Source organism: Rattus norvegicus, chromosome 10 (assembly GCF_021556685.1).
Source record: "Rattus norvegicus strain SHRSP/BbbUtx chromosome 10, alternate assembly SHRSP_T2T, whole genome shotgun sequence".
In the NCBI taxonomy this organism is placed as follows: Eukaryota; Metazoa; Chordata; class Mammalia; order Rodentia; family Muridae; genus Rattus; species Rattus norvegicus.
In genome coordinates this window covers 93,265,581-93,281,393 of record NC_141543.1, presented here as the reverse complement: position 1 = coordinate 93,281,393, position 15,813 = coordinate 93,265,581, and the positions used below count along the sequence as shown (strand labels likewise).

The window sequence follows — 15,813 nt, the reverse complement described above, 5'->3', positions numbered from 1 at the left end:
TGTAAAAACAAAGACCACAAAGGAAAAGATTGACAGATTGTGTTATTATTTTAAAATTTCAAGCATCTAAGAATGGGGGAACAGCAGGGTGGGGGGTTTGCCAGGTGGCCATGGTCGCTGCAGGAGAATGAGCCCAGCCTGGGAGGAGCGTTTGCTCTTAAGTGCTTCCCAGTACAGAAGACACCACTACAGTGGTGACATGTTTGCTGAGCCTGTACCAGGCCCAAGCTTCAGCCTGCAGTGCTAAAGAAGAGATAGACTTGAGACGATGCAGGGAAGGCCAAGAGCTAGGGATCTAAAGTACCCAAAGGCAGGGACTCAGAGTGTTACAAATATCCCTGGCTACTGTGGACTTCCATTCAACAATCCCTGTCATGCAGGTTTCCTGGGACACTTAAAGTGTTCTCAATTCAATAACAATAATGGTAATAATAATATAATTAATAAATTAAATAAAATTTATAATAAAAAGTATTATTATTACTTTATATGTGAGGTGTATGTCTATGTATCTATGTATGTGGGTTTTCATATGCCCAGGGCGTGTGTGTGTGTGTGTGTGTGTGTGTGTGTGTGTGTGTGTGTGATATGAAGACATTTTGGGGTCAGTTCTCTCCTTTCACCATGGGTCATCGGACTCCAGTAATCAGGGTTGCAAGGCAAACACTTTTAACCTTCCGAGTCACCTCACAGGCCCTAAAACTTTAAGCTTTGACCTGGACTTACAAGTGTTCCAAGCCTGGATCCTTCCCATCTTCCCCACAGAGCACTGCAGGACACCAGCGAGAAATCCTTCCTGGAGGAAATTAGCATTGATCTAAGCCTCAAATTATGTTTGACAAATGAATTTTTTTTTTCAAAGACGACCTAGTATATGATCTAAGATTACCGAATCCAGCGGACACCAGATGGTGCGGCAAAGGACACGCAGAGACGGTGGGCAATAGCAACAGACTCTCAGGGACTGCAGATATCGAAAACAGCAGGGAGAGTCTTAGCACAGGGGCTCCTCGCTGAGTGCGCAGGGGCAGAATTCCAGCTTGGAAGTTTTGGCAGGGACTGGAGAGTTAAAAAATTGACAGCAGATTTGAAAAACAACGGAAGAGAATATTGCCGAGTTCAACGGATCGTCTTGGAAGAGACGAGAAGGGCAGAAAATCCTAATTAGCGGAAAGACCTCTCAGAAGAAGCCAGGTTGGTGTCTGTAAATAGAATGAAGTTCTTTAATGAGGTCAAAGAGGGGCAGGAGAAGTGGGGGAGGGACAAGCTTGGGTTCTGTGCACTTCACTAGAGACCTGGGATGACAGAAGATAGATGTCATGACGACCCGGAAGTTCTGTGGCGTGCGTTCTTTATGCATTTATGTGTGTTTATTTTCTAAAGATTTGTTCATTTTTTAAAGTTTATGTGTGCCTGCATGAGTGTGTGTGCATCATATGTGTGCAGATGCCCATGGAGGCCAGAAGATGTTGGGTCCCCTGGAGTTGGAATTATAGGTGGTTCTGAGATCCCTGATTTGGGTTCTGGGTACCAAACCTGGACCCTCTGGAAGTGTCTTAATTAGGGTGTCTATTGCTGGGATAAACACCATGGCCAAAAGCGACTTGGAAGGGAAAAGGTTTATTTCAGCTTACATGTTAATCATGAAGGGAAGTCAGGGCAGAAACTCAAGGCAGGAACATCCACGTCCATGGATGCAGGAACAAAAACAGAGATGATGGAGGGATACTTTTTTTTAATTTTTTAAATCTTTTTAAAGACTTATTTATTTCATGTATGTTGGGACACTGTTACTGTCTCTAGACACACCAGAAAAGGGCATCAGATCCCATTACAGATGCTTGTGAACCACCATGCGGTTGCTGGGAATTGAACTCAGGACCTCTTGGAAGAGCAGTCAGTGCTCGTAACCACTGAGCCATCTCTCCAGCCCGGAGGAGTACGTCTTATTGGCTTGTTCTTCATGCTTTGTTTGTTTGCTTGCTTGCTTGTTTTTCAAGTCAGGGTTTCTCTGTGTAGCCCTAACTGTCCTGGAACTTACTCTGTAGCCCGGGCTGGCTTCAAACTCAGGGATTGGCCTGCCTCTGCCACCTGAGTACTGGGACTCAAGGCACATGCCACCTCAGCATGACTCAGCTCAGCCTACTTCCTTATAGCACCCGGGACCACCTTCCCACAGGTGGCACTTCCTACAGGGACTGGACTCTCTTATATCCATCATCAACCGAGAAAATGTCCACAGGTTTGTCCATAGGTCAGTCTGGTAGGGGCATTTTTCTCAGTTGAGGTTTCCTCTTCCCAAATGACTGTAGCTTGTGTCAAGTTGACAAAAACACTAGCCGGCGTAAGTCGTAAGTGGTCTTAACCATTGAGTCACCTCTTCGGCATGTGTGAGTGTTGGGATGGAAATCGCAGCTTGGGTCTGGACAAACCACACCAGGCCAACACGGTCTCGCATGGAGGAGGTTTATTGGAATGGTGGGGACAAGGGAGGGTGGTTAAGAGAGGGAGGAGAGAGAGAGAGAGAGAGAGAGAGAGAGAGAGAGAGAGAGAGAGAGAGAAGAGTAGAAGCCTGCCAGGAGCACATGGAGAGAAGAAGGGGAGAGGGGAATGGGGAGAGAAGGGACAAAGGGGGAAAAGGGTAAGAGCAAGAAAGCAAGAGCAAGGGAGAGAGGGGGCGAGCAGTCCCTTTTATAGTGACAGGCATACCTGGCTGTTGCCAGGTAACTGTGGGGGTGGAGCTTAGACAGAATGCTAACAGTGAGTATGGGCTTAAGGGAAGTACAGTTTAGTTACCAATGATGCCAAGTAGTGGGGAGAAAGGGGGGGGGCAGAGAGAGAGCGCATCCTTGTCTCTCATAGTGCATGAAAATTAATTCTAGGTATGTGTAATGTTTAGAACATAGTATAGAGCGACTTCATGGTCTTCGGGCTGGGGAAGAGTTCATGCCCATGCATGAGGATTCACAAGCCATGACACACATATGGAGGTCAAAGGACAACCTCTAGAGCCAGTCCTTGCCTTCCATTTTATTTGAACAGGTTGGCTTTATTGTTCCCAACTGTATAAATTAAAGGATATTTGATCACATTGTGAACCTCGAGACTGTGTTATTTACTAGATTAAAAAAAAAAAAAAAGCAAACCTGTTTCTAGCTAGGGTGTGCCTCTGCCCTTAGCACACACCTTTAATCCCAAGCAATGAAGGTAAAGTTAGTTTTTAGAAGGAAGCACCCATGCTTGAAAGTGGTGTCTAACTGAGTGGCAGACAAAGTAACGAATCAGAGAAAGATTTGACAGAATAAAATATGCCCAACCCTTAGGAGAAGAGACAAGAAAGAGAAGCTAGTTGGGGGCTGTGACAGTGGAAAGAGAAACAGAGAAAGGCAGGCAGACAGTTTTGCTAGGAGAGTTTTAGAGAGACGGGTTGAAGAGAGAGAACAAGCTATACACTAGTGAAGACAGAATGAGCCAGAGAAGGAGCCAGAAAGTTATAACAGATCGCTAGAGTTAGTCTGAGGCCAAGCAGAGCAAGATTGAAAGAGTCATCTTGGGGAGGAGTCTGGGCAGAACAGCTGAGTTGAACCGGCCAACAGAGTTCTGAAAGAACAAGAAGGGGTGACCTTATTCAACAGTAAGTCTCAGAAACCATTCTAGGTCTAGATCAGATTATACCGAGGCCAGAAGCTTCTCGGACTAGGCCTAGGCTAGCAGACAGAGGCAGAAAGTCTCAGAGATGACAATTACATTAGACAAATTAAAGTCACTTTAACAGTATGTGCAAGGCGGGCTGCCTCTCAAGTTTTCTGGGATTTTCCTGTCTCCAACTCCCACCTAGCTACAGGAGCATGGGGATTTCGGACATGCCGCACTGTGCCTGGCTTTCCTTAGGTTCTAGAGATCCAAACTCTAGTTTTCACTTTTGTGTGTGAACTGTTTTATCTACTGGGCCCTCTCCCAGCCCCTATTTCCTTATAGTTTTGAGGGTCTCACGTAGTTCAGGCTGGCCTTGAACTCATGTGCAGCTGAGAACTATATTGGACTTCTTACCCTTCTTATCCATCTGTCTTTGCCGCTCAGATGCTGCCCCAATGCCTGGTGTATGTGGCGCGGTGAATCAAAAAAAAAAAAAAAAAAAAAAAAAAAAAAGTAGGGCTTTGTGTTTGCCGGGCAAGCACTCTATCAACTCCCAACCCTGGGAAAGAATATTTGAGACTTAAAAAATAAAGAGCACAAAGGAAAATACTGATAGCCTTGAGTACATTAAAATTAAAAAAAAAACGGTGTGTGAAAAGATGACCCAGAAGACTCAGAGTGGGAGATGTTAAAAACACGGGTCTCTGAACAGCATGGATACATTGTAAACAAAATAGATCCCAGGACAGAACGGATACATTGTAAACAAAATCCTGTGCATACTGGTGAATGAGACATACTCTGAGTCTGTTTCTTCAGGTTTAAAGCTGACCAGTCTGACCATGTTTAAAGCATGGTAATATGCATACTGTATGAGTAAGCCATAAAGCAGGAACATGGAAGTTGTGAGCCAGAGGTCTGCAGGGGATTCTGGGAGCTGCTGCCGTTTACTTCATCAAGGTGTGGGTTGCACAGGTGTTCTGATTTTTAGTGCTCTAAGAACTTGGCTTGGGTACTTTCCTATGTGCACATTTGAGCTCTCTCTCCTTCTTCTCTCTCTCCCCTCACCCCAACCTCTCTCTCTGAGAGAGGGTTTCTCTGTGTAGTCCTGGCTGAACTCACTCTGTAGACCAGGCTGGCCTCGAATTTAGAGATCCACCTGCCTCTGTCTGCCAAGTGCTGGGATTAAAGGTGTGCACTTCCACTGCCCAGCCATATTTGAGTTCTAAATACTAAACTTTTTATTTTATTTTTTTTTACTGTGATGCAGGGGCCTGGCATACACTAGGCAGATGCTCTACCACTGAGCTACACAGCCACCCACTTCTCACTGAGATGTAAATGGGATCGAGGACTTCTCTGACTCACCTCGCCTGGAGATGCCCTTCTGGGATGGAGCCCATTTCCTCTCTTGGAACTGTTCCTGTTCCCTTTGGAGCCTGGGCTGAACGCCATGCGCGGCCAGGAGCACCTGTAGCCGGAGGCAGAGTCTCTGTCACCTCTTCCGGGATGGCTGGCATCCATCTTTTCTGGATTAGGCTTCCTACCCTCTCTCTTGCACAAATAGACCTCTTACTCCTTCACTCCTCCGGCATGGGAGCTCCTCCTGCGCTGCTTCTGCACCAAGCATCTTAGCTCTGGCTGGGCGAATCGCACCTTAGCCTCCCAGGCTAAGAGTCCGGTGGCCTCTACCTTTGCACCACCTGCCTGTGGAGGGACTCAGCTCTCTGCCCCGCACCCTCACTCTGAACTCTCAGTCACTCAAACCTCCCTTTTCCTCTCTTTGGTGTTCCCTCTAACCTGCTTGCTTAAAAAACCAAAAACCGGGGTTGGGGATTTAGCTTAGTGGTAGAGCGCTTGCCTAGCAAGCTCAAGGCCCTGGGTTCGGTCCCCAGCTCTGGAAAAAAAAAAAGAAAAAAAAAAACAAAAAAAAAACAAAAACAAAAACCACAAAAAAAAACCCCCCAAAACTCCTGTACTATAGGACATACACATACATATGAAACTTTATTTTATCTTTTTAAGATTGTTTTAGTTTTTATTATGTGTGTGTGTGTGTGTGTGTGTGTGTGTGTGTTCACTTATGTGTGTGTATCCCCTTGGAAGCCAGAAGAGGGTGTAGGACCCCCTGGAGATAGAGTCGCATGTGTTTTGAGCCACTCAGTGTGGGTGCTGGGGTCTGAACTTTGGGCCTCATGAATGATAACATACAAACACTCTGAACTGCCCTCTGCTACCCGCTCCTGATAGAGACAGGCTAGGCGATCCTTGGATTCCTGATTCTCTAGACTCAGTCCCTCAGTGCTGGAATTACAGGCATATGCCATGGAACCTGGTCCGGGGAAATTCTCTGGGCATCTTTGTGGAGGCTTCCCTCGATTGAGTTTGTTACGGGAGCTCTGCCCACTGCGAGTGGCTGCTTCCCTGCTTGGGATCCCGGACTGTAGAAACCAAGAAAAGGAGTGCAGCAGAGGCAGGCATTCGCCATCCGCTGCCTCTTTACTTCAGATACCATGTGACAGTCGCTTCAAGTCCCTGTTGCCGTGATTCCCCTCTATAGTGCCCTGTGTCCTTGAACGTGAGCCCGAGTAAACCCTACATTGCTTTCGTCAGAGTATTTTTATCACAGAAACAGTAAAACAACCTTGGACACCATTGTGCATCTATCCATCTCAATGTGCCCATTCCCTCACTGACAGGCATTAGTGGCCTCAGAGGACAGGCAGGGAGAGCAGCATCCTAGGCTTCCAGGTTCCTTCCATGCCTTCCTGTCCTTCTGGCCTTTCCATGCGTGAGGGAAGTGTACACAGTCAGAATCCAGCTTGTGCTCTGATCTCGGACTTTCCAGCTTTTTAGCAATAAATGTTTATTATTTATAAAGTAGCCAGCCTGTGGTATTTTTGTTGTGGCAGCAGGAACTGACAGGTTTTAATTTGCATTTCCATGATGACGAATGATGTTGGGTGAGCATTTACTCCTGTGGCAGCATGCTATTTGTGTATCCTCTTTAGTGGAGTGTAGGCTTCTATCTTGGTCCAATTTTTTTGGGGGGGGCTACTTGTCTTTTTATTATTGAATGGCGGGAATTCTTTATTTTGAGCAAAAGTCCTCCATCAGATAATAGTTCTTCCCAGCTGTGGCTTTTTGGTCGTGTGTGTGTGTGTGTGTGTGTGTGTGTGTGCATGTGTTTGTGTATGCATGTGAGTGTGTGTGTGTCTGTGTGTGTCTGTGCGTGTGCATGTGACTGTGTATCTGTGTCTGCATGTATGTGTGTATGTGTGTGTGTGTCTGTCTGTGTGTGAGCAGGTGTATGTGTGTATCTGTGTGTGTGCATGTGAGTATGTGTATCTGTGTGTATGCATGTGAGTGTGTGTATGCATGTATGTGTGTATGCGTGTGTATGTGTGTGTGTGTGTGTATGTATGTGTGTGTGTGTACAAGTGTGGGTGCCAGAAGTCATTCTCCGTGCTGTTCTTCGGGGGCTGTCCATCTTGTTTCTTTGCTACGACCTGGGGCTCACCAATCAGGATAGGCTGTCTTGCCAGTGAGATAAAGGACCTGCCCATCTCTGTGTCCCCAACTCTGGGGCTACAAACACAGACCACCATGCCTAACATTTACATGTGGCTGCTGGGGCTCAAACACAGGTCTTTATGCCATCACAACAAGCAAACAAGCATTTTACTGACTGAGCTCTCTCTCCAGCACCCAGAGTGTCGATCTCGCAGGTATGAACCACTATGGCCACTTCAGCCACTCAATTGCTTAGTAATTGTGTTTTTTTTTTTTTTTTGGTTCTTTTTTTTTTTTTGGAGCTGGGGACCGAACCCAGGGCCTTGCGCTTCCTAGGTAAGCGCTCTACCACTGAGCTAAATACCCAGCCCGTGTTTTTTTTTTTTAATAAAGATTTATTTTTAATTATGTATGTGTGTGTGTGTGTGTGTGCTCGCGCGCGCGTGTGAGTGCAGGTATCTGCTGAGGTCAGAGGCCTCATGTTCCCCTGGAGTTGGAGTTTTAGGCTGTTCAGCAGTCTGACATGGTGCTGGGAACAGAACTCTGGTCCTCTGCAAGAGGAGCGTGTGCTCTTAACCACTGAGCCATTCCTCCAGCCCCACAGTTTGGATTTTTATGCAGTCTATTTATGTAGTTGCTTTTACATCTTTTCTAATAAATCTATGCCTACACCAGTATTTAAATATATTGTTTTCTTCTAAGAGTTGTATTAATAATTAGATTTATGGTATCTCTTAAAAATTCAATTTTGTATATTGTGTGATGTAGGGACTGAGTTCTCTCTCACTACACACACACACACACACACACATGCACATACTCACATGCATACACACAGATACACACACATACATGCACACGCACGCATGCATGCATGCATGCATGCACACACGCCGCGCACACACCATATACAAAACCATTGTTTGAACACCCTTTATTGGTGCTCTCATCATCTGGCTTTTCAAACATTTCAAAGCTTGAGCACTACCAGCAAAAGCACCTCTGTGGTCAGGTATGGTGGCACACGCCTGTAATGCCAGCATTCGGAAGGCAGAGGCAGGTGGATCTCTGTGAGTTTCCGGCCAGCCTGGTCTACAAAGTAAGATCCTGTCTCAAGACCAAAAATAAAAATAAAAACAAGCAAAAAAAAAAAAAACCAAAAACAAAAAACAAACAAAAACCACCCCGTGTACTGTCTGTCTGGTGTTGTGTGTCAACTTGACACAAACTAGAGTCATTGAGAGAAAGGCGTCTCAGCTGAGCAAATGCCCCCACGATACCCAGCTATAAGGGTCTCAGTTAGTGATGAGTAGGAGAGGGCCCGGTCCATTGTGGGTGGTCCATCCCTGGCCTGGTAGTCTGGATTCTACAAGAAAGCAGACTGAGCGAGCCACGGGAAGCAAGGCAGTAAGCAGCATCCCCCCATGGCTTGTGCATCAGCTCCTGCCTCCAGGTTGTGTCCCTGCTTGAGTTCCTGTCCTGACTTCCTCCAGTGATGAAAGTGGAAGCCAAATAGACCCCGCCCTCCCCAACTCGCCTTTTGGTCAAGGTGTTTCAGTGCAGCAGTAGAAAACCTAACCAAGACAATCTGTTTCTTAGTTTTTCTCTACCCTCAATGCCGCCTGCTGTCTGTCTACCCCTACCGCATCACTGGGGGCCTGTCAGCAACGTGGACTGATATTACTTGCCCCACAAGCCGCGGGTGACTCATAGACCCGATCTGAGGAATATTGGAGTAGCTGGTGCTTGAGGGATGAGGGGAAATTTCTTGGTGACATTTGCCGCCCTCTTACAGCCTGCCTGTCCATTGCGAGCTGCAAGGGCTGCCTACTGATTACCTCTCTGGGACATGTGTATCTCAACGGGCTTAGTCTGCACTGTGATGTCCTTCGATGCTGTATTTGAAGGGAGGGGGACACACCCACCAGATCACTGCTCATCCCCTAAGATCCCAGCCGCTGCTCACGTACACCTTTCTACTGCTTCCTGCATTCACATCACTTTCCTCAACTGAAGCGAGGAAATAATGCTGGCTCTCTATCTGGGGCTAATAATCGGTAATCCTAGGAGTATATGGGGGTAGAGGGAGCACAATAGAAGCCAGCTATTTCGGAGCTCGTCCACCCCCCCCCCAACCCCTGTGAAGCCGGGGACACCAGAGTTTTTTTCCCTCTTATTCAGCCCTACCCCCTCCCACCCAGGCAGAATGCAGCTGCCTTCTTCCCAGTCGCACTTCTCCTCCCTCGCGCCTCCAGGTCCCCAGGGCAGCGTGCACCGATAAATCTTTCGCAGCACGTAGCATTGTTGCCACGGGTTGGCCGGGCTGCTGCGCGATGCACACCCCCCTCCCGCCCCCGCCCCCTGTTCGGCTTGCTAATGACCCAGTGCAGCCTCTCTTCCTCGATTGGCTTTGAAGCTCCAGCCCCTGGCACAGTGCCTGGCACTTGCGGGGCTCTCAATCAATGTTTGCAAAATCGGATTCTCGGCGGAGCAGGTGTCCACGGGGAGCCGGTGCGCTGGGCGGAGGATGAGAGGGGGCCTGCGGGGCCGCGCTCCGCCCCTCCGGGCTCGCGCCGCGCCCCCGCCCGTGCGCGCTGCCCCGACCCCGCGCGCCGCGGCAGGGAGGGGCCGGCGGAGGCGGAGTCAGCGGCGGTGGAGGCTGGTGGCTCCCGCGCGGCTCCGGGTCACGGATCCCAGATCCTGGCGCGACGAGGTAAGAAGCGACGCGTGGTGCACAAGGGACCTGGTGCGCGGCGGGAGGGGGCGGAGACTCGCCCCTTGGGTGTGCCACAGCCTCACGGCCCACCCTCCCGGGCGGGGGCTCGGTTCCCGGCCCGCGGTCCCCTTCACTGCTCGGCGCCCGCGCATCCCGTGCGCCTGGCTCCTTTCCGTGGTTCTGCATCCCACGACACCGCCCGCTCAGCTCCCCCCACCTCGGGGGTTTGTCCTCCAGCTTCTCTGGGAAAGCGGCTGCAGCCGGGAGGGTTGGAGAGTTGGGGGCGCAGCTGGAAGCCGCCGAGGGGGTGAGCCCGGCGTGGGGGCGGGGGCCGGGTACCATTCTTCTGCCTTCGGTGTGACTGGTGCTCCACGCAGTGGGCCGGCTCCATGTCTGCCGAATGAATGAATCATGAGTCCTTGTCCCTCTCTGAAGGAGGACTTTTTGAGGTCCACGTGCTACAGAGCACCTGGGGAGGGGAGCTCTTGAGATTGGGTACCTGCTTCCGGCAGAACAAACTCCGCTCTCACTTCTTCATCTTCAGACGGGAGGCTCTCTTTGGATTGGGGGCTGGAGGTGGGGTCGGGGTGGGGTGGGGTGGGAGGGTGGGAGCTCTTGTAGGCCTTAACCAGGTACTTGTTGAAGGGATGTTGAGACTTGAGTCAAGCACTCTTGGAAGGTAGCAGTAGAAAGGGCAGAGCTGTGGTCGAGAGCATCTTGCACAAGGCACGGGGACTATGGGCACTGCCAAGGTCAGTCTGGAACAAGTGATCTGAGTACCTATTCTGGTTCAAAAGTTACTCAGGGACCCCCAGCCTCTGTTTCTTCATCAGTAAAATGGGTGCATTGGTGTTCATCTTTTAAGGTTTTATGATTAGTCAGAAGAGAGAAGCATCTTTAACATATTAGAGGCACCCAACAAATCTTGCTCCCTGCCCAACCTCCTCCCCAAAAAGTGACTGTCTCGCCCCACCTCTTATTTCTTCTGTCCTCACAGAGGTCATAAGCAGATCCGGGTGATGTGCATTCATTGCTGAAGATTCCTCTCCCACCCACACAAACTGTAGGGACAGCTGGGGACCTGCCGGGCACAGGCATGCCGGTACTGTCCGAAGACTCGGGTGAGTGTCCTCAACCTGGGCTGCACCTGCCGGGCCTCCCAGGATTGGGGGAAACCAAACCATAAGCGGGACCAATGCTGTGGTGTTACCTCTGGATGCTCTGCTGCTGGTCCACCCTGCAGAGCTGAGCCTGCGGGGAGAACGGCAGGATGGGAATATTGCCTGTGAGACGTCTCAAGGACAGGAGGTCCCAGTGTTACTGGACCTTGTTCCTCTGGCCTCTTCCTCAGGTTTGCATGAGACCCTGGCACTCCTCACCTCTCAGCTCAGGCCTGACTCCAACCACAGGGAGGAGATGGGCTTCCTGAGGGATGTCTTCAGTGAGAAGAGCCTCGGTTACTTAATGAAGGTGAACGCGGCTGGCTCAGCCTCCCCCATGCCCAAGGGGGGCTCTTCCTGTGCATCCCAGCCACTTCCCTGCCCATGAAGGTTTTTACTTCATTAGGCAGGGCTTTCCGAATATGCCCCTATGGAGGGGACCCAGCCTGTGGCCCTAGGTGTCAGTCACCACAACCCCGGGGGCCGTGTGTGATATTCAGGGTAAAGCCAAAATGAAGTGTCTTTGCAGATTCACGAGAAACTCCGCTATTATGAGAGGCAGAGTCCGACCCCGGTCCTACACAGCGCCATGGCCCTTGCTGAGGATGTAAGTCCCAGATTTCAATATTTTGACTTAAATAGAGCACCACGCCAAGCCCAGAAAAGGCTCTAACTCACTTTGTCACCCACTGTCCTTTTCCTCCTTTAGTGTGTGTGTGTGTGTGTGTGTGTGTGTGTGTGTGTGTCTGTGTGTTGCTGGGAATCAAACCTGAAGCCTTGTAGACGCTAGGCAGGCATTGTACGGCTGAGCTGTAGTTCAGCCCTCTCTCATTCTAGTCTTTCCTGAACTTTCTGGCATCAAGGAGGGCTAAGAAGCCTTAGCCGGGGCCAGGAGACGTAGTGATTCCTGCTGACCGTGTGTTCTGGAGCAAACCTGTTCCCTCAGCTGTAACATGAGAGCGCTCCACCTGTTCCAAGAAATGGTGACATTAGTAGGTCAGATAGCGCCTTGTATCTGGGCTTTGAGAGGCTGGCATGAAGTCCAGAATTCAAGGGACTCATGGCATGTCCATGCTGACTGGCTCCGGTTTCTTGACTCCTCACAGACCTAGTCCCTGTGGGTTTTGGTTTAGCTGTCCTGGTTGCTGGCTTAGACCGACTCCCATGTAGATCAGCTGATATCTGACTAGTTAGCTGGACCCTCACCCAGAGAACCCCGGGCCAGAAGACGGCCCTGTGGGGTGGTAAAATCTGTAGCAGACCCTGCACCTTGCTCCTACCTCTACACTGTGATCATCTGGAGAGGGTTACATCACCCAGGCTCTGACTGCCAATTTTGCCTCTAGCTGTGTGACCTTAAAGAAGTCCACCCAACCTCTCAGCCCCAATTTCTTCATCCGTGGAATCGCCTAGAGTCAGAGGCACAGACTGTACAGCCAGACAAGGCTGGGTTTAAATGCTTGCTGTGCCACTGTGAGCTTTGTGATCCTGGGTAAGATTTGTACTCTCACCGGGCCTCATCCTTAAATAGCAAAGTTAAAGTGCTCGTGGCATGCGGTTTGTTGAGGAGACCCAGATAAAGCCACGGTGTAGAGTAGTAGGTATACACTGTGCACATATATGAGTGTGTTCTGGTCCCTGGTTTGATTTCCTCAGAGCCTCCACTGGTCTTGGAGTGGCAAGTGTCACATGTTTCTGGGTGCTGCAGCCATTCCCTCGAGGATCCTTGTGTCTGAGGCCCAGGGAAGAGGGTTTTTCTCCCAGGGGTTTCAGCAGGGCTCCCGCAAGGGGCACCCCAGCCTCCCGTCTCCTTCTCTTACAGGTGATGGAGGAACTGCAGGCTGCCTCGGTGCACAGCGATGAACGGGAGCTGCTACAGCTGCTGTCCACCCCCCACCTCAGGGTAGTCACGCCACAGTCCCTGCACACCCACGCAGCCGTGTCTCCTGGGACAGGGGGTGGAGAGAGTGCTGGAGATGGAGTCCTGAAGTGGAGAGGCAGAAGCTTCTGTGTGAAGAATCTGCAAGATGCCCCGGGGAGGGGGCCATTTCTTAGGCAGGAGACAGGAGCCCCTCTCTCTACCCCTGCCCAGCCAAGGACCTCTGACTTTGTGAGGGCATAGAGCCATCCCTTTTCTCTGGCTTCCCTGACAGGCTGTGCTCATGGTACACGACACAGTTGCCCAGAAGAACTTCGATCCTGTTCTGCCCCCTCTGCCTGATAATATCGACGAGGATTTTGAAGAGGAATCAGTGAAGATTGTTCGCCTTGTCAAGAATAAGGAGCCCCTGGTATGTGCCCTTCTCCTCTCCCCCCACCTCACATTTCTCTACATCTCATCCCAACCCAGGAAACCAGGAGGGCACCCTACCCAGGTTCACAGTGAATGACAGCCACTTTGCCAGAACACACTCTTCCGGACTGGAAACAGTGTCTCTCAGTTATGGCCAAGCCATTTTGTGCAGCAAACAACCTGGGTGGCTGTTTAGGGTGACCACGATCAAAGTTGATAGACTCCGTCCAAGGGCCAGATGTAGCTTACAGCTTAATTTTGTTGTTGTTGTTGTTGTTGTTTAAAAATATTTATTTCATATGACTCCACTGTCTTCAGACACACCAGAGGAAGAACTGGATCCCATTTCAGTTGGTAGTGAGCCACCGTGTGGTTGCTGGGAATTGAACTCAGGACCTCTGGGAGAGCAGTCAGTGCTCTTAACCGCTGAGCCATCTCTCCAGCCCCTTTTGTTGTCTTTAAAAGCAAGGTCATGTTTATTCCTTTGTCATGAAAAGTCAAGTAATTACAGCAGAGACCCGACCCTCACCTCGAAGCCTTCGCTCCTTTATAGACGGAGTTTGCTGCTCTAGTGAACACCGAAGCAGTGCAGGCCCAGCCCCTGTCCTGGAGGCTAACAGATAAGCGCTGGGTTTGCAATGCTCCCAGCGGTGATGGGCTGGGCGGAGAGGGAGTTTGTTTATGAGATGGAAAGAAGTAGAGGATGTCCAGAAACTTTAGTTGCCTCAGAGCCATGTCCCCCCACAGATGAAGGCGTCTCTGTTGCCTCTGCTTCCTCACCTGTGCCATGGAGTTGGCACATGGCCTAGGATCCCTCCTGTGCACTCACAGTGTTAGGGGGTGGCAGGGGTCCAGAGAGGAATATGTGACATACAGTGATGTCGGGACTTTGGAAGCCAGGGGACAAGTGGCCTCGGGAGGTGCAGTGGGCAGCCTCTGTAGTCAGCAGAATGTGTCTTCTGTGCTGACGACAACATGAACTCTGTGGTGACGAACGTGAAATGTTTGCATGAATCATCAGTAACAAGTGACAAACTTTGACTGGACACTTACCATTTGCGTGCCACATGCACGTCCCTTATAGGACCCCTGTTAACGCCCTTTCAAGTTAAATGCTCGTCCCCTGTCCTAGAGGAGGCAGGCTCAGAGAGCACAAGGGGGCTCTCTTGGTGAGGCCACATGAGTGGCTGAGTTGGGTCCAGTCTTGGAATGTCTGCCCTTGGCTCCCCTCCCCTCCTCGTTGCTGTGCTGACATGGGCCTGGTCATACCTGGTACAGGAAATTGGGAGCTCGTTAGTGCTCTTTTTAATCCGTGAAATCATCTCTTTGTGTATCATGGGCCAAATCCTGGTCCTGATGCTCTGGTGGGGGCATAATTGCTTCCTGTTGGCGGCAGCAGAAGGCCCAGGAACACTGGGATTGGCTCGAGGCAGGTTGAGAATTCGCTAGCACGTACTGTCCTCAGTATTAAATGTCTTTGCAAGTGACAAGGGCTGTGATGTGGCAGGAAACACTGGGTTTAGCATCATCAAAAGCTCCCCCCTCCCCCATTTCCATGAGGATTGTCTTTGAAGATGCTTAGCTTCTCTGATACCCAGTTCTTCGTGTATTACTTATTTATATAAAAATTTTAATTGCATTTTGTGTGTGTGTGTGTGTGTGTGTGTGTGTGTGTGTGTGTGTGTGTGTGTTGCCACAGCACAAGTATGGCAATTAGAGGACAACTTGTGGGAATCAATTTCTCTTTCAGCAGTGTGGGTCCTGGGGTTCGAACTCACACTTGGTGGGAGATGACTTTACCAGCTGAGCCATCTCACTAGCTGTGTTTAATTATTATTCTTTTCTGAGATGGAGTCTCAGATAGCTCAGGCTAGCTTCGAACTCATTGTAGAGCTGAAGATGACCTTGAACTCTTCTCTACCTCCTGAATGCTTGGGCTGCAGGGATGACCACACCCCATGCAGGAGGCCTGGTCCCTTGTGAAGAATGGGTCGTTGCTGCACTGTGCTTCGTAGACTGTAAAGTGTGGAGCTCTGCCCCTTCCCCTCGACCCCCGGTCTTTTTATGCTGTCCTCAGCCTTGGGAAGATCTCCACAGATTCATCTTCCGGGGTCTCAGAGAGAGGAATGAAGAAAACTGTAAGCTGGACAGAGGCTGCTTTGCTAGAGCCTGTCTGTTCCTGTCTGTCATTCAGGGTGCCACTATCCGAAGGGATGAGCATTCGGGGGCTGTCGTGGTGGCCAGGATCATGCGAGGGGGTGCGGCGGATCGGAGCGGTGAGTGAAGCCTGTGGAATGATGGGATGCCAGCCTGGCTGAGCCCGGAGCTCTCTATTCCCACCTCTAGGGTAACCTTTGTGGGATTTGCTTCCCTTTGGGGATTTGGGGATGGGATTTTCCAGGTCCCAAGGTCAATAGGAATTTAACTGAAGCCTAATAGGCTTGGAGTTCTTACTGGGTGATCAGGAAAGAGCTCAGACGTTTGGTAGAAGATTA

General features: G+C 50.1%; 1 protein-coding gene and 1 long non-coding RNA gene across 6 annotated transcripts in view; both read left to right on the top strand.

Annotated features, from left to right (window-relative positions):
• Positions 1 to 761: 761 nt before the first annotated feature.
• On the top strand, positions 762 to 6,519 carry LOC134480879 (uncharacterized). Its single transcript, XR_015632404.1, has 2 exons — positions 762 to 1,194; positions 4,907 to 6,519. It is a non-coding gene; the product is annotated as an uncharacterized LOC134480879 (long non-coding RNA).
• Positions 6,520 to 9,779: 3,260 nt separating this feature from the next.
• Positions 9,780 to 15,813, top strand: part of Mpp3 (MAGUK p55 scaffold protein 3) — a 29,366-nt gene continuing 23,332 nt past the window's right edge. For 4 of the 5 annotated variants that reach the window (XR_015630138.1, XR_015630139.1, XM_087569312.1 and 1 more), the window contains exons 1-7: positions 9,780 to 9,862; positions 10,863 to 10,986; positions 11,217 to 11,335; positions 11,555 to 11,632; positions 12,848 to 12,928; positions 13,179 to 13,316; positions 15,513 to 15,594. Coding sequence is in view for 3 of the 5 variants with exons in the window: in XM_087569312.1 (XP_087425438.1) it covers positions 10,962 to 10,986; positions 11,217 to 11,335; positions 11,555 to 11,632; positions 12,848 to 12,928; positions 13,179 to 13,316; positions 15,513 to 15,594 (523 nt within the window). In the remaining 2 variants the exon portion in view is untranslated. 5 annotated transcript variants of the gene reach the window in all.